General features: G+C 63.2%; 1 protein-coding gene across 2 annotated transcripts in view; it reads right to left on the reverse strand.

Moving 5' to 3' along the window:
• ADGRB1 (adhesion G protein-coupled receptor B1) overlaps positions 1-20,079 on the reverse strand; it is a 79,657-nt gene that overhangs the window by 7,070 nt on the left and 52,508 nt on the right. The window contains exons 21-28 of one of the 2 annotated variants that reach the window (XM_073230237.1): positions 15,383-15,486; positions 13,208-13,310; positions 12,405-12,555; positions 11,836-11,905; positions 10,407-10,473; positions 8,153-8,238; positions 6,274-6,369; positions 2,807-2,978 (exon numbers count right to left, since the gene is read on the reverse strand). In XM_073230237.1, coding sequence (XP_073086338.1) covers positions 2,807-2,978; positions 6,274-6,369; positions 8,153-8,238; positions 10,407-10,473; positions 11,836-11,905; positions 12,405-12,555; positions 13,208-13,310; positions 15,383-15,486 — 849 coding nt within the window. The remainder of the gene's footprint in view (positions 1-2,806; positions 2,979-6,273; positions 6,370-8,152; positions 8,239-10,406; positions 10,474-11,835; positions 11,906-12,404; positions 12,556-13,207; positions 13,311-15,382; positions 15,487-20,079) is intronic. The other variant, XM_073230238.1, reaches the window with a different exon arrangement.

Consider the following 20,079-nt stretch of genomic DNA (forward strand, 5'->3'; position numbering starts at 1 on the left):
TGGTGTCTCTGTGTGGGGCAGCCAGTGCCAGGGCCAAGCCTCCCCTCCTCCCTGAGCTTCTTTTTATGTCCTTTGTGATACAAATACTCAAAATGTGGAGCTCTGGGTCCCCTGAGATTGTGCTGCAGGCCCTCTTGGCCAGCCTGTCAATGAGAACCCAGCATCCACCTGAGGGGTACCTGGGGCCGGGACCCATCCTGAGTCACCACACACTGCGCCCCAACTGTTGGGGGCAAGCTGAGGGCCTGGCCCTCACTCCCTCGGGGACACCCTGCCCGGGCACCTGCAGGGGCCCTGGGATGGGAGTGTGTCCGGGGGGGAGGGGGCGCCATGCGGCAGGACGAGGCCCGTATCACTAAGAGCAGCATGCTCCATCAAAGGAGATTTCACCCACTACATCCTCAGACTCTTCAGAAAGGCACATTCTTGATAGTTTCATGTGAGGGGGACACCCATGCAGCCAGCATAGAGCTTGTCACTAGGGATTCGTCACTAGAGGAGGAGACCTGCTTATCCAGCGACATCGTTGGTCAGTGTGAGCAAGAAGCAGCGGCTGGCATCTTCACCTGCTGCTGACAGCGCTGCTCTGAGAGCAGGGGGCAGTAGGGGGCAGTGTGCTGCCCTCACGGAGCTGACTCTTCAGGAGACACCATGTGCAGAGGCAGTAAATGAGATGGGGGGGGCTGTGAAAGTACAGAGGGCTCCCTGGAGGAGGTGATCTGAGTGCAGGTGGTGAGTGCTGGGAGAAGGCCATGCTGGGGGTTCCTCGCTCCCAGACAGACTCACCATGGACCTGTGGACCTGCCCCCACTCACCCCAGCTGCTGAGATTGTACTGCTGTGAGGACCTGGAGTCCAGTGCATTGAGGCCACAGTCACCAGAAGCAAGGCCAGGGTCTTGCTGGCCTGGAGCCAGTCTCCAGAGCAGCCCCCTGTAACTCCCCCTGCAGGGGTGCCTCCCTTCCATCCTTCACTCACTGACGAGCCTGGCAAGCATTTGCTGAGCACCTATGTGTACCCAGTGGATGCGACCCCATCCAGGAGATGGCAAATGGGAAGGTGCCTTCCCCACTCACATGAAGAGGGGTGGGGACCTCCAGAGCGCCTCTTGTCCCTGCCTCCAGGATGGCTGGCCTCACTCCGCCTGCTCCCCCAGAGACGCAGGCTCTAGTGGTGCAGACGACCACCTTACTCGCCGGCCCGTCAGCATGTCCCATGCCCGCGGAGCTGGCCAGAGCTGCCTGGCATGGCCTCTGCCTGCCTCTCCCAGCCCATCTTCCTGCAGCCTCTCATGGAAGCACAAGCACAGACCCATGCCCAGCCTGGCCCAGGGGCACAGACCTCACACATGGCAGCCCACAGTGAGGCAGACTGGGAAGTGTGACCTGCGTGTCCTGCCCCCACGGGAACACTTAGCACCTGCTCTGCCCCATCGCCACACCCGGGTTTCTTGGGTGTCCTCAGGGGGGCCCGACCCTTCCACAGAGCAGGCCCCCTGTGCTCTGGGCATTCCTGCCCTCTGTCCTGGCAGCCTGTTGTTGCTGTGTCTCCCTCACTGTGCCCTTCTGTCACTTAGGCAGTCCTTCAGAATTCACCTTCCAGTGGCTTCGACGTACCCCACTCCCCCCACTGCATGGGACACGGCCTCCGGCCTCCGCTCAGCACCTGCTCCCGGGGCTGGGCCTTCAGGCTCTGGTCCTGTTGGCGGGATGTTCCTCTCTCATAGCCTGCCCTTCTTGTTTCCCAGAAGCTGGCCCACGAGGGCCAGAGTGCCACCTTAGAGCCTGGCCGTGGGAGCAACTGGTGGGGCATCTTCAAGTCAGAAACCTCAGGGCGCCCTCCTCCTGCCTCATCCTGTGGCTAGAGCCCCTGGCAAGGGGAGTCCACATCCCCCAGGTCTGAGATCTGGGCTTCAGCTGACACGTGGACAAGGTCAGCACGTGGTCCACCCATCCCTGTTTCAGCATGGTGTCCCCATGTTCAGCCAGGTAGGATGCCCCCTGTGCCAAGGCCCAGGGCCCACACCCTTGGATGGTGAAGCTTTAGGTGGGGGAGGTCAAGCTGGGCCGTGCTGCCTGTCCAGGAGGCGGTGGAGCCTCGGCCTGAGCAGACAGCTAACCAGTTGTCTGCCCCAGACCTTCTCTCGGTGCCCAGAGGCCCTGCTGGCCCCGCGTCTGGAAGCTCTCTGGGCTCCGGTGGTGTGAAGCAGCTGCAGCCTGGCTTCGTGGTCCTGCTCCCCACGCTCAAGCTACTGCTGTGGCTTCCTGTCCGGTGTCCTTCATCCTTTCGAACCTGTGTGCTTCAAAACTCCCCTTGCCACCTTTCTAGGAGATTCCAGGAGATGCGGATCCCACACGTCTGCCCACCGTGCCTGCCTCCAGCCTTGCTGATGTCCTGGTGCCAACACTGAGCAGCGCCCCATCTGACCTTGACGTAGGCAGCTCTTCCATCTGATCAGCACGCACATTTTTCACATTTCAAACCCCTCTATGGTACAGTTGGGGCACAGCACCTTAACTGGCCACCAACCAGTGGCTGTCGGGACATAGTTCGGTGAGGACTTCCGCTTGCTGCCTCCTGGAGGGGCCAGGAGACCCCAGCAGTCCCAGTGGTCCTGACGGCTGCTCATGCCTCTGGTGGTCTGGTTCCTGTAGCCCCAGGGCTGAGCTCCCCACCCCATCCCCGTGGGGTGCAGGGTCCACCCCAGTGGGAGGCTGTTCTATTAATAAGCGACCGTTCCCTGCAGCCTGGCTGCGGGCTGGCCGAGCCCCCCTCACAGCAGCGCGGGCGTGGGGGCTGCCGCCCACCTCTCTCCGCAGGATGCAGTGCACCATCACTATGACGAAGCCCTCCAGTGAGTCAAAGACGGCGAAGAGGATCTGGAAGAGGGCCGAGCGGCGGTCGGTGACAGCAAGCACAGCCGACATCCAGGTCAGGGCCAGCAGCGGCAGGACCACACAGGAGCTCCACAGCGAGGCCCTGCGGGCGGCGGGCGGTGGCATCAGGGTGGCCCTGGGCCCTGCGGCTCCTGCCCCGCTCGTGGACCGGGCACCCAGGCCGAACCAGCCTCAGCCCGTCTGCCTGCTTGGGGACGGGCCAGCCACCCTCCCGCCTGGGGCCCTGCTGGGCCTCCCACCCCCGGGGCTGCCTCCTCCCCCTTCCCCGGGGCTCTCTGACCCCTCCCCCATCCTCTGTAGAGGCCCTCTCCCCTACCAGCCCCACTGCTTCTCTCCTGGGGAACGGGGTTCTGCCAGCAACCCCTCCCCAAGTCCAGGGCTCCCAGGGGAGCTGGGGACTCCAGAGGCAGGGAACTCTGGGAGAGCCAGGCCCCTGAGGTCTGGGAGGGGAGGCACCCGGGCGGAGGGGCAGAGCTGGGCGGGGAGGTCCTGGCTCGGTCCAGCTCCCAGGGCCCTCAGGCTGCCAGCCAGGAGGCTAGGGCACGAGCCACAGGATGGTCATGGGGCAGGGGACGCTGGCCAGGCCTCTGAGCTCTGGACAGAGAGAGAGAGAAACAGAGACAGGGAGAGGAGAGGAGCAGAGACTCTGGAATAAGGCAGCAAGACAGACAGACCAGCAGAGACCCCCAGCAGCTCTCTCCTCTGGCAGGCCCTGCTCGGCCCCCCACGTCCCCAGAGGGGCTTGCTTCTGCTCCCCAGCCCCCGGCCCCTCCTCCAGGGAGTCCTGCAGGAGCACCCACGGCAGGCTGCGCCCGACACCACCTTGCGCCCCCGCTGGCTGCACTGGAGCCTGCTCTAAGCCCACCTCCTGGTCTGTACAGTGGGGTCACTATGCCACCTCAAGGGGCCATTGTAGGGAAAGGACCCCTGGTACCCAACAGGTGCCTGGGAAATGTGCCCAACCTCACCCTCACCACTACATCAACTCTTGGGACTCTGCCCCATGGGCAGATGACTGCCTGCAGGGGCTCAGAGGGGCTGTTCACGTCCCTGTCACCGTCCCTAGGGGTGGAGGCTGGCATCAAGCCCACTTGCTCCCTCCACCCCCCTGTCAGCCTGTCACAGGGATGATGTGGCAGGGGCAGAACTGCAGGAGGTGGGGTGGGGGCATACAGAGCAGGGGCCGGGACCACCAGGAAGAAGTGGGGTCTCAGGGCTGGTGGGAGAGAAGCCTGGACAAGGACCCCCAAACCAACAGGGCCTTGGCCAGGGTGGGGGGTAGGAGCACCCCACACTGCAGGCCCTGCCCCTCCACTCTCTCCAGCCTGTCCGAGGCCCAGCCCCAAGGGACTTCTCCATCCTCATCTCTAGACTCCTCTTGGTGTCCGGGCACAGAGGTATGCCTGCCTCCTCTCCTATTGCACCACCTCCTCCTGGGCCCATCTTGAGGACCCGGGCCTCCTATCCCAGCCCGATTCTTCTCTAGGACAGAGGTCCTGGCCCTGTCCCCACCCAAGGCCTTCCCCAGCTCCCTGGATGGCTCTCTGGCCACCTGCCTGGTCACCTTGAAGCCCCCACACCTCCTCTGTAGGCGCAGCATGGCCACTAGAACTAGGCCTCGAAGACCACTCTCCTGGCCCCCCTTCCAGGGTCCCACCAGCCCTTGGCAGTAAGAGGCTGGGTGGCACCACCTGCAGTCTTTGTTCACTATGGACGGATGAGCGTGCTGCCTCCCTCCATGCCCACTTGTCCCCCCCGGGGACGGGGGTGGCCTGAGAAGGTGGGCCCTCCACGAGCATCCAAACGCCTGCAAGCCATCCCTCGTTCCTCCCTGGGCCTCACTTTCTCCACCGTGGCAGATGGGGCTGAGTCTCTCTCCCCCCTTCCAGAGCTGACCTTCTTTGGTGGACCCCCTGGCCACCCCTGCCCCACGTTCCGAGCAGGAGGGGCAGAGCCTCCCTACCAAACAGGTCATCCTGCTCGGAGGCATCTTCCCTTGGGCCTGAGGCCTGACATTTACAGCCCGATGACTCTGCCAGCTGGCAGATGGCTGGGGCTGGGGGACCCATGGATTATTTGAATTCCCACAGCCCAGCCCCTGCAGCTTCTGAAAACGTTTCTGCAGAGCCTTGGGGGTCAGGTATGATCAGCAGGAGAAGAGGGGCCAGGTAGGGGAGCGGAGCATGGGCAGTCCCACCATCCGCCCCCTCTGGAAAGCTAGGTGCCCCCAAGGGGGGCTTTGAGTGTGGCCAGGGGTGACCAGGGTCACTTGTTCCAACTTGCTGCCTGACCTCAGAGACGCCCCAAGGCTCTCATGACAGGCTCTGGTACAGCCCCGCGTCTCAGGGCAGGTGAGGTGGTGCCTACCCACAGAGGCTGGCGTGAGGAACAAAGAAAGGGCAGTGCTGAGGCCCGGAGAGCACTGTGCTCCGGGGTGCACCCGCCAGCGCTGGGGCCCGGCACGGAGGAGCAGCTGCGTGTGCCTTGAACCTGCCCCCCATCCGGAGGGCTCTGGCTCAGCCGGACAATCCTTGCCCCTGAACTCATGTCCGCCTTAGCTCAGCTGCTTCCTACTGCCAAGAGAGCCCTGTTCACACGGCTCTTAAAATCCTGGGCCCTTGGGCCTGGCTCGGGTAGCGAACACAGGAGGTGCCATGGGACACGTGGGGCTGGGGACAAGACAACCCAGACCCTCTCAGGGCAGCAGAGCCCAGGGCCCTCCGGACTCACCCTCTGCCCCAGACCTCAGGCCCACACAGTCCCTGCCTGACTCCTGGCCCTTGGTGACTGCCCAGTCAGCAGACAAGTCAGCTGCCCTGAGCCTGCTGGCCTGTGTCCACGGCCATGATTGCCTCTCACACACACGTTCAAACACTCAAATGACTTCCACCAGCATGCACACACATGTTCGTGTGTGAAGACTCACACCCACATGCTTACACACACAGTCTCACACACACTATGCACACCCACCCATATGCCTGCACCTGTGCACACGCGTGCACACACACACACTCTGGCACACAGAGTGCTGGCCTACACTCTGGCACTACCACACACTGGTGATGGCCCCTGGCTGACCGTGTCCTCATGCTGACCCGGCCCACATGCCTGTGGGGACCCCTGCCCTGTGTGCCTGGTGCTAAGAGGCCCTTCAGGATGGAAGAGGGAGCCTGGCAGGGCCGGGGTGGGGCAGGGCAGGCAGGAGATGAGGCGGCCAGAGCATGGGGAGGCCAGGCGGGGCTGCCTCGGAACCTCAGAGTGGATGGCAGAGATGACAGCAATGACAGAAGAAGGTTAAAACAAACAAATGTAACTCAGAGGCGGGCAGAGCCTGGGGGCGGGCAAGGCGGGCACGGGCAATGGGAGGCACTAACATGGCATTACTGGTGGCTTCAGAGGCGGCGGCCGCAGAGAGGGCTCCACACTCGGCACACGTGAGGGCGCGCCCGAGGGGGGCCTGGGGCAGCTGGCTGCAAGTGAAATTCAAAGGCTGAAACAGAGGCTGACACTGGCCTAGGGGACACCGGTTTGGTGGGGGGCAAAATAAAGGGGCCAGACCAACAGATGGCTGTGCGGCCCAGCCTCTCTGGTGGGGGGGGGGCCGGGAGGGCAGGTGAGGACAGCCCCTGGGGGGCCCTGGTGGTGGGCAGGGTCCTGAGCAAAGCGCGGGTGGGTCGAGGCCCTGAAGGGCCAGGGTCCTTGGGGCAGCTTTCTGCCTGGTACACCCAGAACCTGGCGTGTGTCCTGTGCAGCTGGCACATCCACGCAAAGCAGAACCTGGGAGCAAGGCTGCCATTCTCCATCCCCCATCACTGCTCTGACCACGCACTGTCCCCACCAGGGTGGCATCCGCTCACCTGGACTGGGCATCGGTGAGCTACCTGGGCAGAGCCCTCCCTTGGGCCCTGTGCGTGCATGTGCGTGCATGTGTGTGAGCAGGCACAGAGCATGTCTGGGTGCCTCCTGCCTGTCGGGGAGCAGGGCTCTGTGCACAGCTGCATAGGCCAGCCTGAGTGTCAGTGCCTGAGCTGTGGCACCTGTGCACACGGGCAGGGGCCCTACCGATGAGGAGGTGGCTGCATGGACATGCTGCGCTCTAGCATCCGTGTGACCCAGCTCAGATCCTGCTCCACCAGCCCTCACCCTGCCCAAACCCCAGTCTGCTCAGCTGTAAAATGGGAACACACAACAGTAGTGGCCTCAAGGATTATCCTATGAAGAAAACAGGGCCTGGCCAGGCAAGTGTGCAGTGTGCACAGCACTACAGCGGCTCGGTGTGGTCTGGGCCTTCTGCTGTGACCGCTGTCCCAGGAGCATGTGTGGGTGACAGTGTGTACCAGGAACGGGCTGGGACGAGGCCTGTCAGTCCCCACCTCAGACTGGGAATGAGGCCCAGGGAGGGAGGCTCTCGGCCACTGGGGACCCTCCAGGGTCACAGGCCTCTCCCAAGGCAGCCTAGCAGGTTTCTAACCAGGACCAGAGACCACCAGGGACCCCAGGGAAGGGTTTCCTAAAGATTCTGTCCACTGGAACAGGGAGGAGGAGCAGGAAGAGAAGGGAGAGGGAGAGAGATGAGAGACAGAGACAGAGAGACAGATGGAACAAGACTGATCCAGGGGAGGTGCAGGGGAGACCCCGCACAGACACCAGCCAGGGCGCAGGCAGACAGAGCGGCAGGCAGGGGCACGGTGAGGGGGGCTCAGAGGGCTGTGGCAGGACAGAGGGGTCTGTCCCAGCCAGCTGGTGGCTCCAGCCGTTCCCTGGGAGGCCAGAGGGCGGCACCACCCCAGGCAGCCTCCCTCTGCTGCTGGACGTCACCACAGTGCTGGGTGCCTGCAGCCAGCACGGCCCTCTCTGGGCTCCAGTCCCCTGGCAGGAGGAACATTCGGCCCGTCCCCAGCACTCTCCTCCCTGCAGTGAAGGACAAGGACCAGCAGGCCACCTCCCTGCTCAGGGTCACTCAGCACCGTGGGGGGGGACAGAGGCATGGCAGGGGTGCCTTCCCTCTATCAGGGTGAGCCCCGCGGAGGCGGCTTTTCAAAAGCCATCAGTGTCACTGTTTATGAGGATCTTACAGGGGCCCTGCCCTGTCATGGGCCAGATAGAGAAACTGAGGCACAGACAAGGCGGGGCGGGCTGTGAGCCTATGCAGAACCTGTGCCTCAGTCCCCCACCTGTGCCAGGGGCTCGGGGTGGGTGGGCTCTGGGTCTTTCGACGCCAGGCGGGGGAGCTGCTGTGGCGCCCGGCCCTACCCTGCCCGCTCCTTCAGCTTCTTGTCTGTGATGCCGTCCTTGGAGACCAGCTTGTTGAACACCAGGATCCCGATGACCATGTTCACCTGCAGGGCCGAGAGGAGCAGGGTGTGGGGCTCCACGTCTGGCCTTGGCGCCCCCAGCCCTCAGCATGGATGCTGTGCACCCCATGCCCAGGCCGGGAGGTGGGTCTCCAGGGAAGAGGGGTGGGCTCTCACCCCCTTCCCCTTACTGCCCCCCTCCAGAGCCCTAGCTGTCAGGCAGGGTTCCCTATGTCCCAAAGCCCCCCACCAGCTCCACAGGGCTGGGTGCTGCAGCCCCAGCCTCCCACCAGACCTGCTTCCCTGGGATCTGGAGCCCTGCCCCGTGGGGCGGACCTAAGGAGGGGGCCAGGCCAACGTGGCTGGCTCAGAGGGTGACCCAGGGCCTCTCCCTGCAGGCTGGACAGGGTGGGCCCTCAGGGCAGACACCCCAGGGTGGGTTGTGCTGTACAGCCCAGAAGCCTACTGACCAACCCCAGGGGGGTTGGAACAGTTTGTGAAGCTGGGAATTCCATCTGCCCAGAGGTCAGAGGTCAGGTTGGGGGGAGAGCCAGCTGTCCCTGCCCAGAGTGGGGCTGAGCACTCCAGGGTGTGAGCCGGCTGGCTACACTGTGCTGCCAGGAGCATACACAGCTCACTCAGAAGGGAGCACAGGTGCCCTGGGCACCTGAGCTGCAGCGCCCAGCTCTTTGCGTCAGGCTCCTCTGTCCTGGCTGGGGCCCACCTGAGGGTGAGGGCCATGTTGGGACACCCCCCCCCGTCCTGGCTCTGCTCCTTCACTCTCTGCCCTGGGAGCCCTTCAACCTTACCTCAGGTGGCCTCGCCCACCGGCCTTTCCTGACCCCCCACTGGCCTCCTGATCCCCAGTAAGTGCCTCTTGGGGTTAAGGTTTGTGTCGTCTGCTACTTCCCCAGGGCGCCTTGCAGCCAGAGGCCCTTGGGTTTCTCCTCTCCCTGCCTACTCTGCTGGGAGCCGGGCTCCCCTGAATGCCCTTCCCCCATCCCCGGGCCCCCAATCTGCAGAAATGCACCTGAAGAGGTGCACAGCCCACCCCCTGGCCATGTTCCTTCAGTCTGGGGTCCCTGGGCCCCTGGGCCCAGAGGTCCAGGGAGGCTGACTACCCACGGTGCCACAGCTTCAAGCGGTTCCGGCTCTGCACCCAGCAAAGGCCTGGGGCCCTGCCTCCTGCCCCGGGACTGGGAAGCTCCAGGCCGGAGCATCAGGGGGTCTGCCTGGGGTGAGGTGACCTCATTTTCTGTCAAGTTCAGGAGCCATGCCCGGGGCAGGATGGCAGACTCTCTGCTCAGCCTTGACCTGCGGTCACCCCGTGTGACCTGCAGGAGCCCCCAGACCCCTGGGCACGGTCACTAAAGTGGCCGGCTGGCCAGCACTGATGAGCCTGGCACACAGGCCTCCACTGCCGGCGCCTCCCAGGAATAAAGCAGCCCTGGGCTTCTCAGCCAGGCTGAGAGCTGGGGAGGGGCTGTGCACAGACGCTGCCATCCCTGGCCCCCAGGTCCCAGCTGGTTCCTGAGCTCAGTCTCCCCTGGTACACGGTGGCACTTTTCTCTGCCACCTGCAGCCTGTGTGTGAGCCTGGACATGCCAGTGACAAGGTGGCACAGCCCTACAGCAGCAGAAGCCTGGATACCCAGGGGCTGGAGAGGGAGCAGCCCGACTCGAGGGGCAGGCTCAGAGCAGAGCCCCAGCCTTTCCCTCATCCACAACCCAGGAAAATGACCCTGGGTGCCACACAGAGCCATCTTGCATCCCTTATCAAAGGCACATGGGAAACCCTGAAAAGGTAAGCCCAGGGCCCCGCAGGGGCCGTGCCTCCTACTCAGGAGCCTGCAGCCTGCACCCTTCCAGGGAGAAACCCTGGCCTGCCTACCTCCACCTGCCCGCACCCTGCTGCCTGGTCAAGCCTCTGCCCACCTGTCCATCGCCCCAGTCCATCACTCAGCAGACCCACATGGATCTCCTGGCTGGTACACAGCTGGTGCCTGCTGATCAGGCAAGTTGTGCTCATAGAAATAAAAGGCCACTCCTCCAGCCCAGCCTCAGCACCCATGCACGCCAAGGGCAGGGTGGGGGACTGTGGGCTCCACCCACCCTCTGGTGACCAGGGCAGCCTCGAGAGGCAGCAGGTGCAGCCCAAGGCCCTGGACCAGGGGGAGGTGAGGGGCCCAGCTCAGGGGGCGGGAGGGTCAGTACCAGCACTACGGCGGCGGCAGGTCCCACGAAGGCGTACAGCAGTCCCCCCTCCAGGGACAGCCAGCAGCTGGGGAGGGAGACAGGCTGGTTAGTGGCCAGGCACGAGCGCCCACCCACTACGGAGGGGGTGCCACCAGCGCCTCAGGAGGGCAGGCGTCCAGCGCACGTGTGGATGCCACACACTCATTCCTACTTCTGGACCCTCAGGAGCCCCAGGTGGCACTGCCACCCCTGGTTTACAGGTGGGGGCATGGCCCAGAGCGCAGGGTGCACCTGCCTGGAGCACACACAGCAGAGATCCAGGCGGCCAGACAAAGGTGCCCTCACTGTCCCCCAGGCTCCTGGACCCTCCCTAGTCCCACACACAGATCTTCCCCCTGACATGATGCCAAACGTCAGGCTGGGTCCTTGGGCTGGCCCTCTGCCTGCCTACCCGACTCAGGCCCCACAGCCTGGGCACCTCACCCCCACACTTGCTCACCAGACCCACAGGTCCCTGAACCTTCTGGACACCACCCATGGTGGCCACAGGAGCCTCGAGCCCAGTGAGGACACTCTGTGTTCTTCATGTGCTTTTCCTCCGCCTTGAGCGTTCTATCCACATTGTCTGTTAAGCAACTCCTCTTCATCCTTCAGAACCCCACTTCTGATCCACCCCTGACCCCAGCAGGCTGGGTATTCCTTCCTCTCAGCTCTGGGGCTGGCGCCCATTTATACCTCCCAGCACTCACCCACTGCCCACCCCCAGGTCTTCCAGTAACTCGGCCCCACCATCACATGGGCATCACCCCAGGGTCCAGCCACACCCTGTCTCCCTGGGGGTCACCGTGAGCCAAACCTACACAGCCCGTATCAGGTCTTCCTCCTGGCTCCGGCCCCAGTTTTCCCTGCCCCTGTGGTCACAGGCTTTTCCAGGCCTCGGCTCCTCTCCTGCCCCATGGGAAGCCACACTGCCCCCAGGATAACCCTAGGCTTCCTAGCTTGGGCATTCAAAGCGCTGGGACCTGGCCAGCTGCCCTTCAGGGCCTCAGTGACTTCATCCATGAAATGGGCCCCAACCTGCCCACCCCACCCTCCATACACACTCCTTCTTATCAGACTCGTATAAGGTGGAGCCCTATCATGCATATGGGGACACTGAGGCTATCGAACCTGCCCAAGGCTACCTAAGGGGAATGTGGGTGGCTCTGATGGGCCCAGGCCCCATTTCTCTCCATTCCACTGGCCCAAGGCCAGAGAAGAGGTGGTTGATGTGAGGAAGGCGGCTGTCAGAGGAGCCCAGCCTCCATCTCCTGGGCCCCCACCCTCTCCTGCCTCCGTTTTCTCATCTGCAAGACAGGTGCCCAGCCAGCTGTCACCTTCTAGGGTGCTGGGAGGGTCTGGGGGAGCCGCATGGCCTCCGCCACATTCCCACCCCACCCTGACTCACTAGTTCATGGTGCTGTACCCTCTGGCCTTGGTGAATCCCACGGAAATGGCCACGACCAGTGCAGGGAGCCCTAGGGAGGGACAGAGAGAAGGGTGTTGGTCCCCCACTGTCTGAGCCCTGGTCGGCTCTCAGCCTCCTTCCAGCACTGCTGGCAGGGCCAGGGGCCAGGGAGGCAAAACATGCCTTTGAAGCCCTGGGCAGAGGAGGACTCAGAGCACGTGAGAAGAGGGACGAAGGGAGGGCAAGCATGAGGACCCACAGAACTGGGGGCAGGGCTGCCAGGCCAGCAGGTAAACACAGCACAGCCAGTTACTGGAGTTTCATGTGAAAAAGGAAACATTTTAAACCGTATGTCCCAAATACTGAATGGAACATACACCATCATCTGGAGTTCACACACAACTTGGCATCAGCATTCTATCTGGCAACCCTATGGAGGGGCAAAGGCCTGGGAGGGAAAGCGCCTTGGAGCCCAGAGGACGGCGGGTGTTGGGGGGGAGCGCGGCCAAGCAGCGGGGCCAGGACAGGGCAGAGCAGGGGGGCCCCGCCGCCCACCTGCCCCGGCTCACCCCAGCCCAGGCAGAGGAAGCGCTTTCGGATGAGGCGGCTCCGGAGGCGGCCTGTCACGGCCATGTAGGACTGCCAGGCCTCGGTAAGCACCCAGCAGAAGGATGACAGGAAGAAGAAGTGCAGGAAGGCGGCCACCAGCGTGCACACCACCTGGGGAGTCGGGGGTGGGCAGGCCCTCGCTCACCCAGCCCACGCCCGCCCGGGTGAGTGGCCCTGGTCAGATCCCCAGGCAGGAAGCCACCCCGGGGTCACCGGGTGCACGACCCTGACATCTAGGCACCCCACTGGGTGCTTGTGTGACCTGCCCACCAACTGCCAAGGACAGCTGGCCCCACCTCCCCACCTTCCTCACCCACTCAGAGACGCAGCTAGTGCTGGCAGGAGCTCACTCAAATGCCCGGTTGGCACCCCCCATTTGGTAGGTGGTAAAGCTGAGGCCCAGAGAAGGCAACTCACCCCTAAGCTCAAATGGCAAGGCCCAGATAAGACCACACAGACCCTGGTGCCCCACAGTGGGCCAGGGCCAGGGTGCTTGAGCTGGCTCCCCTCAAAGTGCCAGTCCAGCCAGAGACTCCAGACATCAAGTGCCCACGTCCTGGCCAGTGACAGCCCCCCTCAGGCCTGAGAAACATGGCGGCCATGGCCAGAGGAGGGACATGGCCCTTGCACCTTCTCTCTAAGCTTCCCAGGGATCCTGGGGTCCAGCCCCTGCTGCGGGCTGTTGACATCACTGCCAGCACCCCACCTGACCCACCAGGGATGCTGGGACGTGCATGCCAGGAAGACGGCGGAGGCCACCTACCTTATTGCGAGTCTGGGTCTGTCCAATGAGGATGAGCGCATTGGAGGAGATGATGGACAGGCAGAAGTTGATGAGGATGACAGAGCGCTCTGAGCGGATGTACCTGTGAGAGGGGTGCGAGGCCCTGCTCAGTGCCCAGCGGGGCCGCATCTTCCCAAGACCTGGGCTGTTGTGGTTGCATCAAGACCAGGTGCCACTGCTCCCTGAAGACAGTTTCCACCACCATCACCACCACCTCCACCACCACCATCACTACCACCACCACCACATACCAAATTCTAGCACATAAGCAGGTGCTAGGGAGGGCCCTGGGGGCTACCCTTCCTGCTGGGGATGGTCCATCCTTAGAAATGCTTCTTGTTGTGCATGACCCTCTCCCTCCCTCCACCCTTGGGACACAGCTCATTGCAAGGCTCTCACTGTCCGCTCCTGGCTTTCACCCCAGCCCCACCTTGCCCCACCAGCCCCACCCACCCTATCTCATCTTGACTTTGAGGCAAGAAGGTAAAGTGGTTTTGAGTCAGGGCTGCAGATTCCATGCCTGCAGTGGCCCAGTCACATCTCAGCTGTGTATCCCTTGGCAAGTGATGCAACCCCTCTGTGCCTTGGTCTCCCCATCCATGAAAAGGGGTAGGGTGATAGCACCTGCTGCTCAGGGCTCTGGCTGAGATGAAAGGGACAGGTTGCAGGGGCTTCAGGCATCACTGCTTGTGCTCCTAGTTTCCCAGCACAGTGTCCCCAGCATCGCCTAGTGGCTGAGATCCAGGCAGGTGGACAGCAGAGGGCACAGGGTTGAGCCCTGGGGGCTGAGATGTGGCCTGAAGGAGTGTGCGACCTTGGGTGGGTCAGGCTCCCTCTGTGGGTCTCCACTTCCTCTGGGAGCCATCGGGATGGGGTCCTGACTACCATCACAGGGGCAGTGATGGCCAGCCAGGCTTAGGAAGAAGGCCCTTTGGAAGCTGAAACCTCAGAACTGCAGCATGGCAGAGTGGGAGAGGCTGTCCAAAGCCCCTTTCCCCAGAGGTCTCAGGGAAGGGGCTGGGCCAGCGGGCCCAGCAAGCCCCTGGGGAGTCAGGGCAGGTGGTTTGATGGGGGCCCTGTGGAAAGGGCCCTGGTGGATGGATGGATGGGTGCATCATCCTTGGGCAAGACACAGGAGGGGCACTGGAACCCAGAGCCGCCTCTCTCCACTGGCCACGTGCCCTCTCCTCACGGGCCCCCAGGCCACATCAGTTCTGTGGCGGCCGATGGAGCGGCACTCTGGGAGTCTCAGTTGGGCCTGGGGCACGGGGTACCCGCCTTCACCCTTCCTGTCCCAAGCCTCTGCCCAGTGGGGCTGAAAGTGGGGCTGTGGGGGCAGGGAGAGGGGACCCACTCCATTAGCACATGCTTGCTTGCACTCACACTTACACACACCTGTGGCCACCTGGGCCTGACATAGGCCCACACCTGTGCACACCCTCATCACCCCGTCCCCCACCCCCACCCCCACCCCCCAGGGCCGGTGACCAGCTCGGATTTGAGCCCTCGCTTCATGCCTTCTGCTCCCACATTGCCCAGGGCCCAGCCCCATGGGCTGGCACCAGACAAACAACACCCAGGGGGTTTAGGGGTCCTGTGGTGAGTGGCTTGGGGGAGGGGAGGGCAGGGGAGCAGGCAGAGGTTGGGCTCAGAGAAGGCAGTGGCCTTGTATGCCCAGGTGACAGGACAGAGGGGGAACTCCAGGGCATGGGACCCTGGTGGTGAAAGGGCAGGGTCCTCAGCTGGGGAGTGGGCTCAAGGTGGCACCCACAGGGAGCTCCTGCAGAAGGCAGAAGGAAGCAGGGCTGGTGCCTTCTGTGCGAGGCAGTGTGGGCATGGCACCGTGTGGGCACAGCACAAGGCAGGAGAGGAGAGCACGGTTGGCCCACCCTGGCATGTGCACGTGCCCCCAGATCACAGCAGCAGTCAGGCAGTGGGCAGAGGTGGAGAGGTGGGGGGTACCGCTGTCCAGCCGGGAGGGCACTGGGAGTGGGGTGGGGCTGTTGCCTGGGAAGGCGTGGAGGAAGCGGCCTCTGGGCTGCTCGTCGTGCACTGTGGCTGCTTTTGAAGGAGAATGGATGGACCTGACCCCGGCTACCCCTTTCCAGAACCACTGGGCCCCTGACCAGCGCCCACCCATGCCCATAGGCCCACCTCCACACGGAGACATAGACAATGATGAGCATCAGCAGGGTGGAGGAGGACACGCCGCAGCCCACGATGAGCGTCACCGACGGCACGGCCGCCTTCTCCATGTTCTGGGGGAGCACGGGGGGAGGCAGAGTGAGGGACTGGGTGTACATGGGCGGCCCCAAGGTCCCTCTGTGTGGGTCTGAGTCTGGGGAAACACCCAGGCAGAGCGTTTCCCTCCCCCCAGCGTCCCCGTGAAGCCCGACTGCCTGGCAGCCCTGCGCGCTCCCTGACCCCAACAATCCCCACCCCGCACCTTCCGTCTGGGCTGTCCCCTGGGAGGGGGTCTCGTCTCTTGCTGAGGGTGAGGGTGATAAAGCCTTTGCCTCCATCATTTCACAGACCCCCACGCCTGGGCCCCATGTCACAGGTGGGGTCCCGGAGGCACCAGGCCCAGCCCCCCACCATGGGCAGATCTCCCAGGCTCCGTGGTTCTGGAATGCCTCACAGCTCCAGCAGCATGTAACCGAACCCCAACCTGCCCCCCACTAAAGCCTGGGTCCCAGCAGACCCTGCCTGTCCTACACACACCCAACGGCCCACGGTCTGCCCTCTTTCCCTCACCACCTCTCCCGCTCCACCAGGCCCTGCACGAACTGCATATATCAGCATGCCTCCACTGGGCTGTCCTCTGACCTTGCTATTGGGCAAGGCCCTGCACCTTCCAGCCCCACCCGGACATGCTGCCCTCGCCACTGGCCACTGTCCCCCTCAGGGCCTTTGCACCTAGCTGCCACATGCTCAGTGCTGCCTCTGGCCATTCTGACCTCAGCTGTCCCCTCTCAGAGGGACCTGGGGCCCGCTGTGCCCACCATTAGCCCAGTGCAGCCCTGGATACCTGGCTGGTCTTTGTGAATGCATCCATGTGCTCACCTACGTGACTGCATGACCCAGTCCCTGTGGCAGGCCCAGTGTACAGGCCACGCCAGCCCATGTCAGGCAGACAACACGTACTCATAGAAGAATGGCAAGGCCCCACTGTGCCCAGAACCCACAGACCATGCACAGGGCTGGCGAGAACCAGCTCCACAGCCTCCTCAGTGTGCTGCTTCCAGTGCGAGGGAGGCCACGAGTCCGGGAGCTGAGCGGGAGAGCATGGCTGGGCCGGGTATCTTTCTTATGGGCTCCCCACCCGAAAACAGACATGTTCCAGCCCCTGCTCCAAGCGTGACTTGGCTGACACCCCTCAGAGCCCCCCTCAGGCCCCTGAGCCTGGCATGCTGCCAGGCAAGACTCTGCCCCCATAGCTCCCGAAGCCTGCCCATACCTCTAGCCTTTGGATGGGGCCTCCTGCCGTCCTCAGGTGCCTAAAGACCTGGAGCTCCTGGTTGGGGCATCTGCCCCCGACCTTGATGGCTGATGGCTAGAGGGCCCACCACACTGGTCTCCACCCATGTGCACGTTGCTCCTGTGGCCTGGACTGCCCTCTGCCCCCTGGGGGCATGACCTCCTGCCCCCCAGGCTCTGGCCCAGTGCCCGCTGCTGTGTGAGCCTGCAACCCACTGTCCTCACGCTCATGGGCCCCTCGGGCCAGGCCTGGCACATCGCTGGGCACTGTGACCGGATGGATGAATGGAGAGCAGGAAGGCAGGCTTCCGGAAAATCGAAAAAGCCATCCAAGGACACCCAGGCAGTCTGTGGTCCCTGGGGGCATGGCTCACAGTGTGACTCCAACCAAACTTGTTTCCAACAGGACCACAGGGAAGGGGGCTCTGGGCCTGGCCAGCAGCCCTGAACTACTGGGTAGCCTCGGAGCCCCAGCTAACCATGCAAGTCACAGGCGTTCGAGTAAGTGGCTCATACCTGCTCTGTGGCTGGCTCCGGCCCTGACCTCCATGGCCATCTGCCTCCATCTGCCCTCATTAGGCCTGGCAGCCACCTCCCTACCTGCTCCCTCCTCCTCTGCACCTGGCTCATCCGTCACTCCTGCCAGCCTGGCCTGCAGGTTCTGACGCTATGCGGAGAGGACAGATGACAGATGGGTGGGCAGGGGTGGTGGGACCTCGTCTTGCTGGGAGAGCTAGACTGGAGACCAAGGGAGAGAGCTGGCCCCTCCCACACAGAGAGCAGGCAGAACAGGCGGGCCTCCTGCCAGAGATGGCGCCCTAGCCAGGTTCAAGAACGCCCCAGGGCCTTGGCACATGCTGGCTCCTCTGCCCACTGCCCTTCCCCTGACCTCCACACCTGGCTCCTCCCTCAGCCTAGATGTTACCACCTCATAGAGGCCTCACTGAACATTATCTGAACCAGCCCGTCTCTCTATCCAGCCTCTTGTCTCGAGACTATCTGAGGGGCCACTTCCTCAACCCAGGAGATTTTTCTTGTTTTTGGATGACACAGTTATCCTCCATTTCAACTATGTGAACCACTTACTTCTGAGCTTCTCTCAAATCCTCTATGCATCTTACATGCCCTGAACACTGACTGATTTCACTCCTACGGCACCATCTTTGTCCTGTCACGGCTCTACCCACGGCTCACAACTGCCCACACGAATAAGCTCTGACCCCAACATAGGCCATGCTTGACCTGGGCACACCCTGAGCCCTGGCCCTGGTCACACTCTGGCTCTGACCCTGAGCCCTGGCCCTAATCACAGGCTGACCCTGGTCACACTCTGACCCTGACCTCATCACAGGCTGACTCTGCTTTGGGCACATCACGAACACCTTCACCACACATGCTCACAGACTGCTGACCGCACACCATGCTGTGTGGAGGGCCACCCACAGCTCAGCCAGTTTAGTCCCATGGCCGCTCTGGGGCAGGTGGCACTGCCCCCTCTCCAGTGTGATCAAAACTGTTACTCAGCCGCCTGGTGTCACGGGCCCACAGTGACACAGCTTGGATCTGATGCCTTGGCCGAACGCCGGACCAGGGGTGGGGGCATCAGGGTCTTGCCCCATGGCTCCACACCCCATCCGGGATCTCATCCCTCCCTGGCTCCCAGGGTGTGACCACAGCACCCCAGCTGTGCCATCTCCAGCCCTTGCTCTGGACTGCAGTCCCTTGAGGCCACTCCCTATCCCAGGATGCCCAGCTTCCCCCTGCTCAGATGCGGATGCCCACCCAGGCCAATTGGGGTGGTACGAAGCTGCCTCCATCCCTCCCCATGCCCAGTCCAGCTCACCTCTGCCACCACTTACCTGCCACTGGGCTATTCTCCCCAACTCCTGTGGCCTTCCCTCTGGGACCCTAACCCCACCACCACTCCCTCACCCCCAAGCCTCCCAGCCTCCCAGCTCCCACTGCCTGGGGACGAAGCCCCACCCCGCTGCACCCCTGCCCTGCCCTCCTGGCCCCACCCTGTCTCCACTGCTTCTTGCCTGTTGCACCCTCCCCACTAAGCTCACTCACTTCTCAGGGCCCCGCTCCAAGCCTCCTCCTCCTGCCTGGCTCTGAACCACCCCCAGGAGGGAAGGAGGCTGTTGCTATGCTCCCAGAGCGCGCTTCCTCCCTCCAGCCTGCCCAGGCCTGTCTCCATCCGACCTCGCAGCCACTGGGCCCAGGGCAGGCACTAACAGGGTCAGCACACTGTGAGGGCTGCGTGACAGTGGCCTCACCTTCACTCTCTGTCCCTCCCTCATTGGTCCCCCTTCCCTGGGGCCAGAGCTGGCAGGAAAGGAAAGGCGGGCAGCAATGAGACCAATGGCAGGTGGCAGGGGACTGAGCCCACCCCAGTTCCTTCCCACACTCTTGCTCTGAGCTCCTGCCCATGTCCTGAGGGGTCACGGAACCAGGCAGAGCTGGCTACTATGCCATCTCCCAGATGAGGAAACGGAGGCTCACGACAGCCCATAAATCTGCCTTCTGCCTCTCACCAGGGAGTGACTTGGTGGCTGCTGTGAGCCCCCAGCCTCAGTTGCCTCTCCTGGGACATGGGGACAGGGTGCCCCAACCTGCCAGCCGCACCCACCTTTGTGCACACTGCCACAGTGGGTCATGGTGACAGAAGGGCCCCCTGCCTTCAGCTGCTGATCCCCTGCCCAACAAAGCCTCAGACCCTTCATGGACCAAGACCCCAGGACAGTGGCCTCCATCTGCCATCCTCAGAGGGGCCCAGGGCAGGTCAGCAATTCCCAGAAAGGCCCCCATAGTGGGTGTCAAGTCCCTCACCCCCCGAGTTCCACCAGCACCAGCCTCCCCGCTGCCCCCACTGGACACGTTCTCAGGGCCAGGCCCGCCCTGCAGCTCAGTCCCCGAATGGGATGCTGCCTTCCTGTGCATGACACTGCAGGGCGCTCCAGGCCCTGGGCCAGGACAGCCCCATCAGCTGGGGTACTGCTCATGGCCCCGTGAGTGGCACTGGAGAGGAGACTGAGGCTCAGAGGGTCTGAAGGCCAGTCTAGCATCACTGTGTATGAGGGACAAGTCGGTGTTCCAAGATTTGACCAACTGGGGTCTCCTATGGACCAGACCCTAGGCTGAGATGAGATAAGGGGCATGTACCCTACTCCAGAGCCCTCCCCTGCCCCCAGTCATCCTCACACACAAAAGGAGGAGCAGCTGCCTGGGACACAAGGCTGGGCCTGTCCTGCTTGCTCTGGCCTTGCAGGAGACCCGAGAGGCCCCAGCTCAGATGGCTGCTCGCCTGTACAGTGGGAACCTGCTGCTTTGGTATCAATCACCATCTATGCAGAAAGCCACCTCTTCTAGGCAGC

This window comes from Manis javanica, chromosome 2 (genome assembly GCF_040802235.1).
Source record: "Manis javanica isolate MJ-LG chromosome 2, MJ_LKY, whole genome shotgun sequence".
NCBI classification, from domain to species: domain Eukaryota; kingdom Metazoa; phylum Chordata; class Mammalia; order Pholidota; family Manidae; genus Manis; species Manis javanica.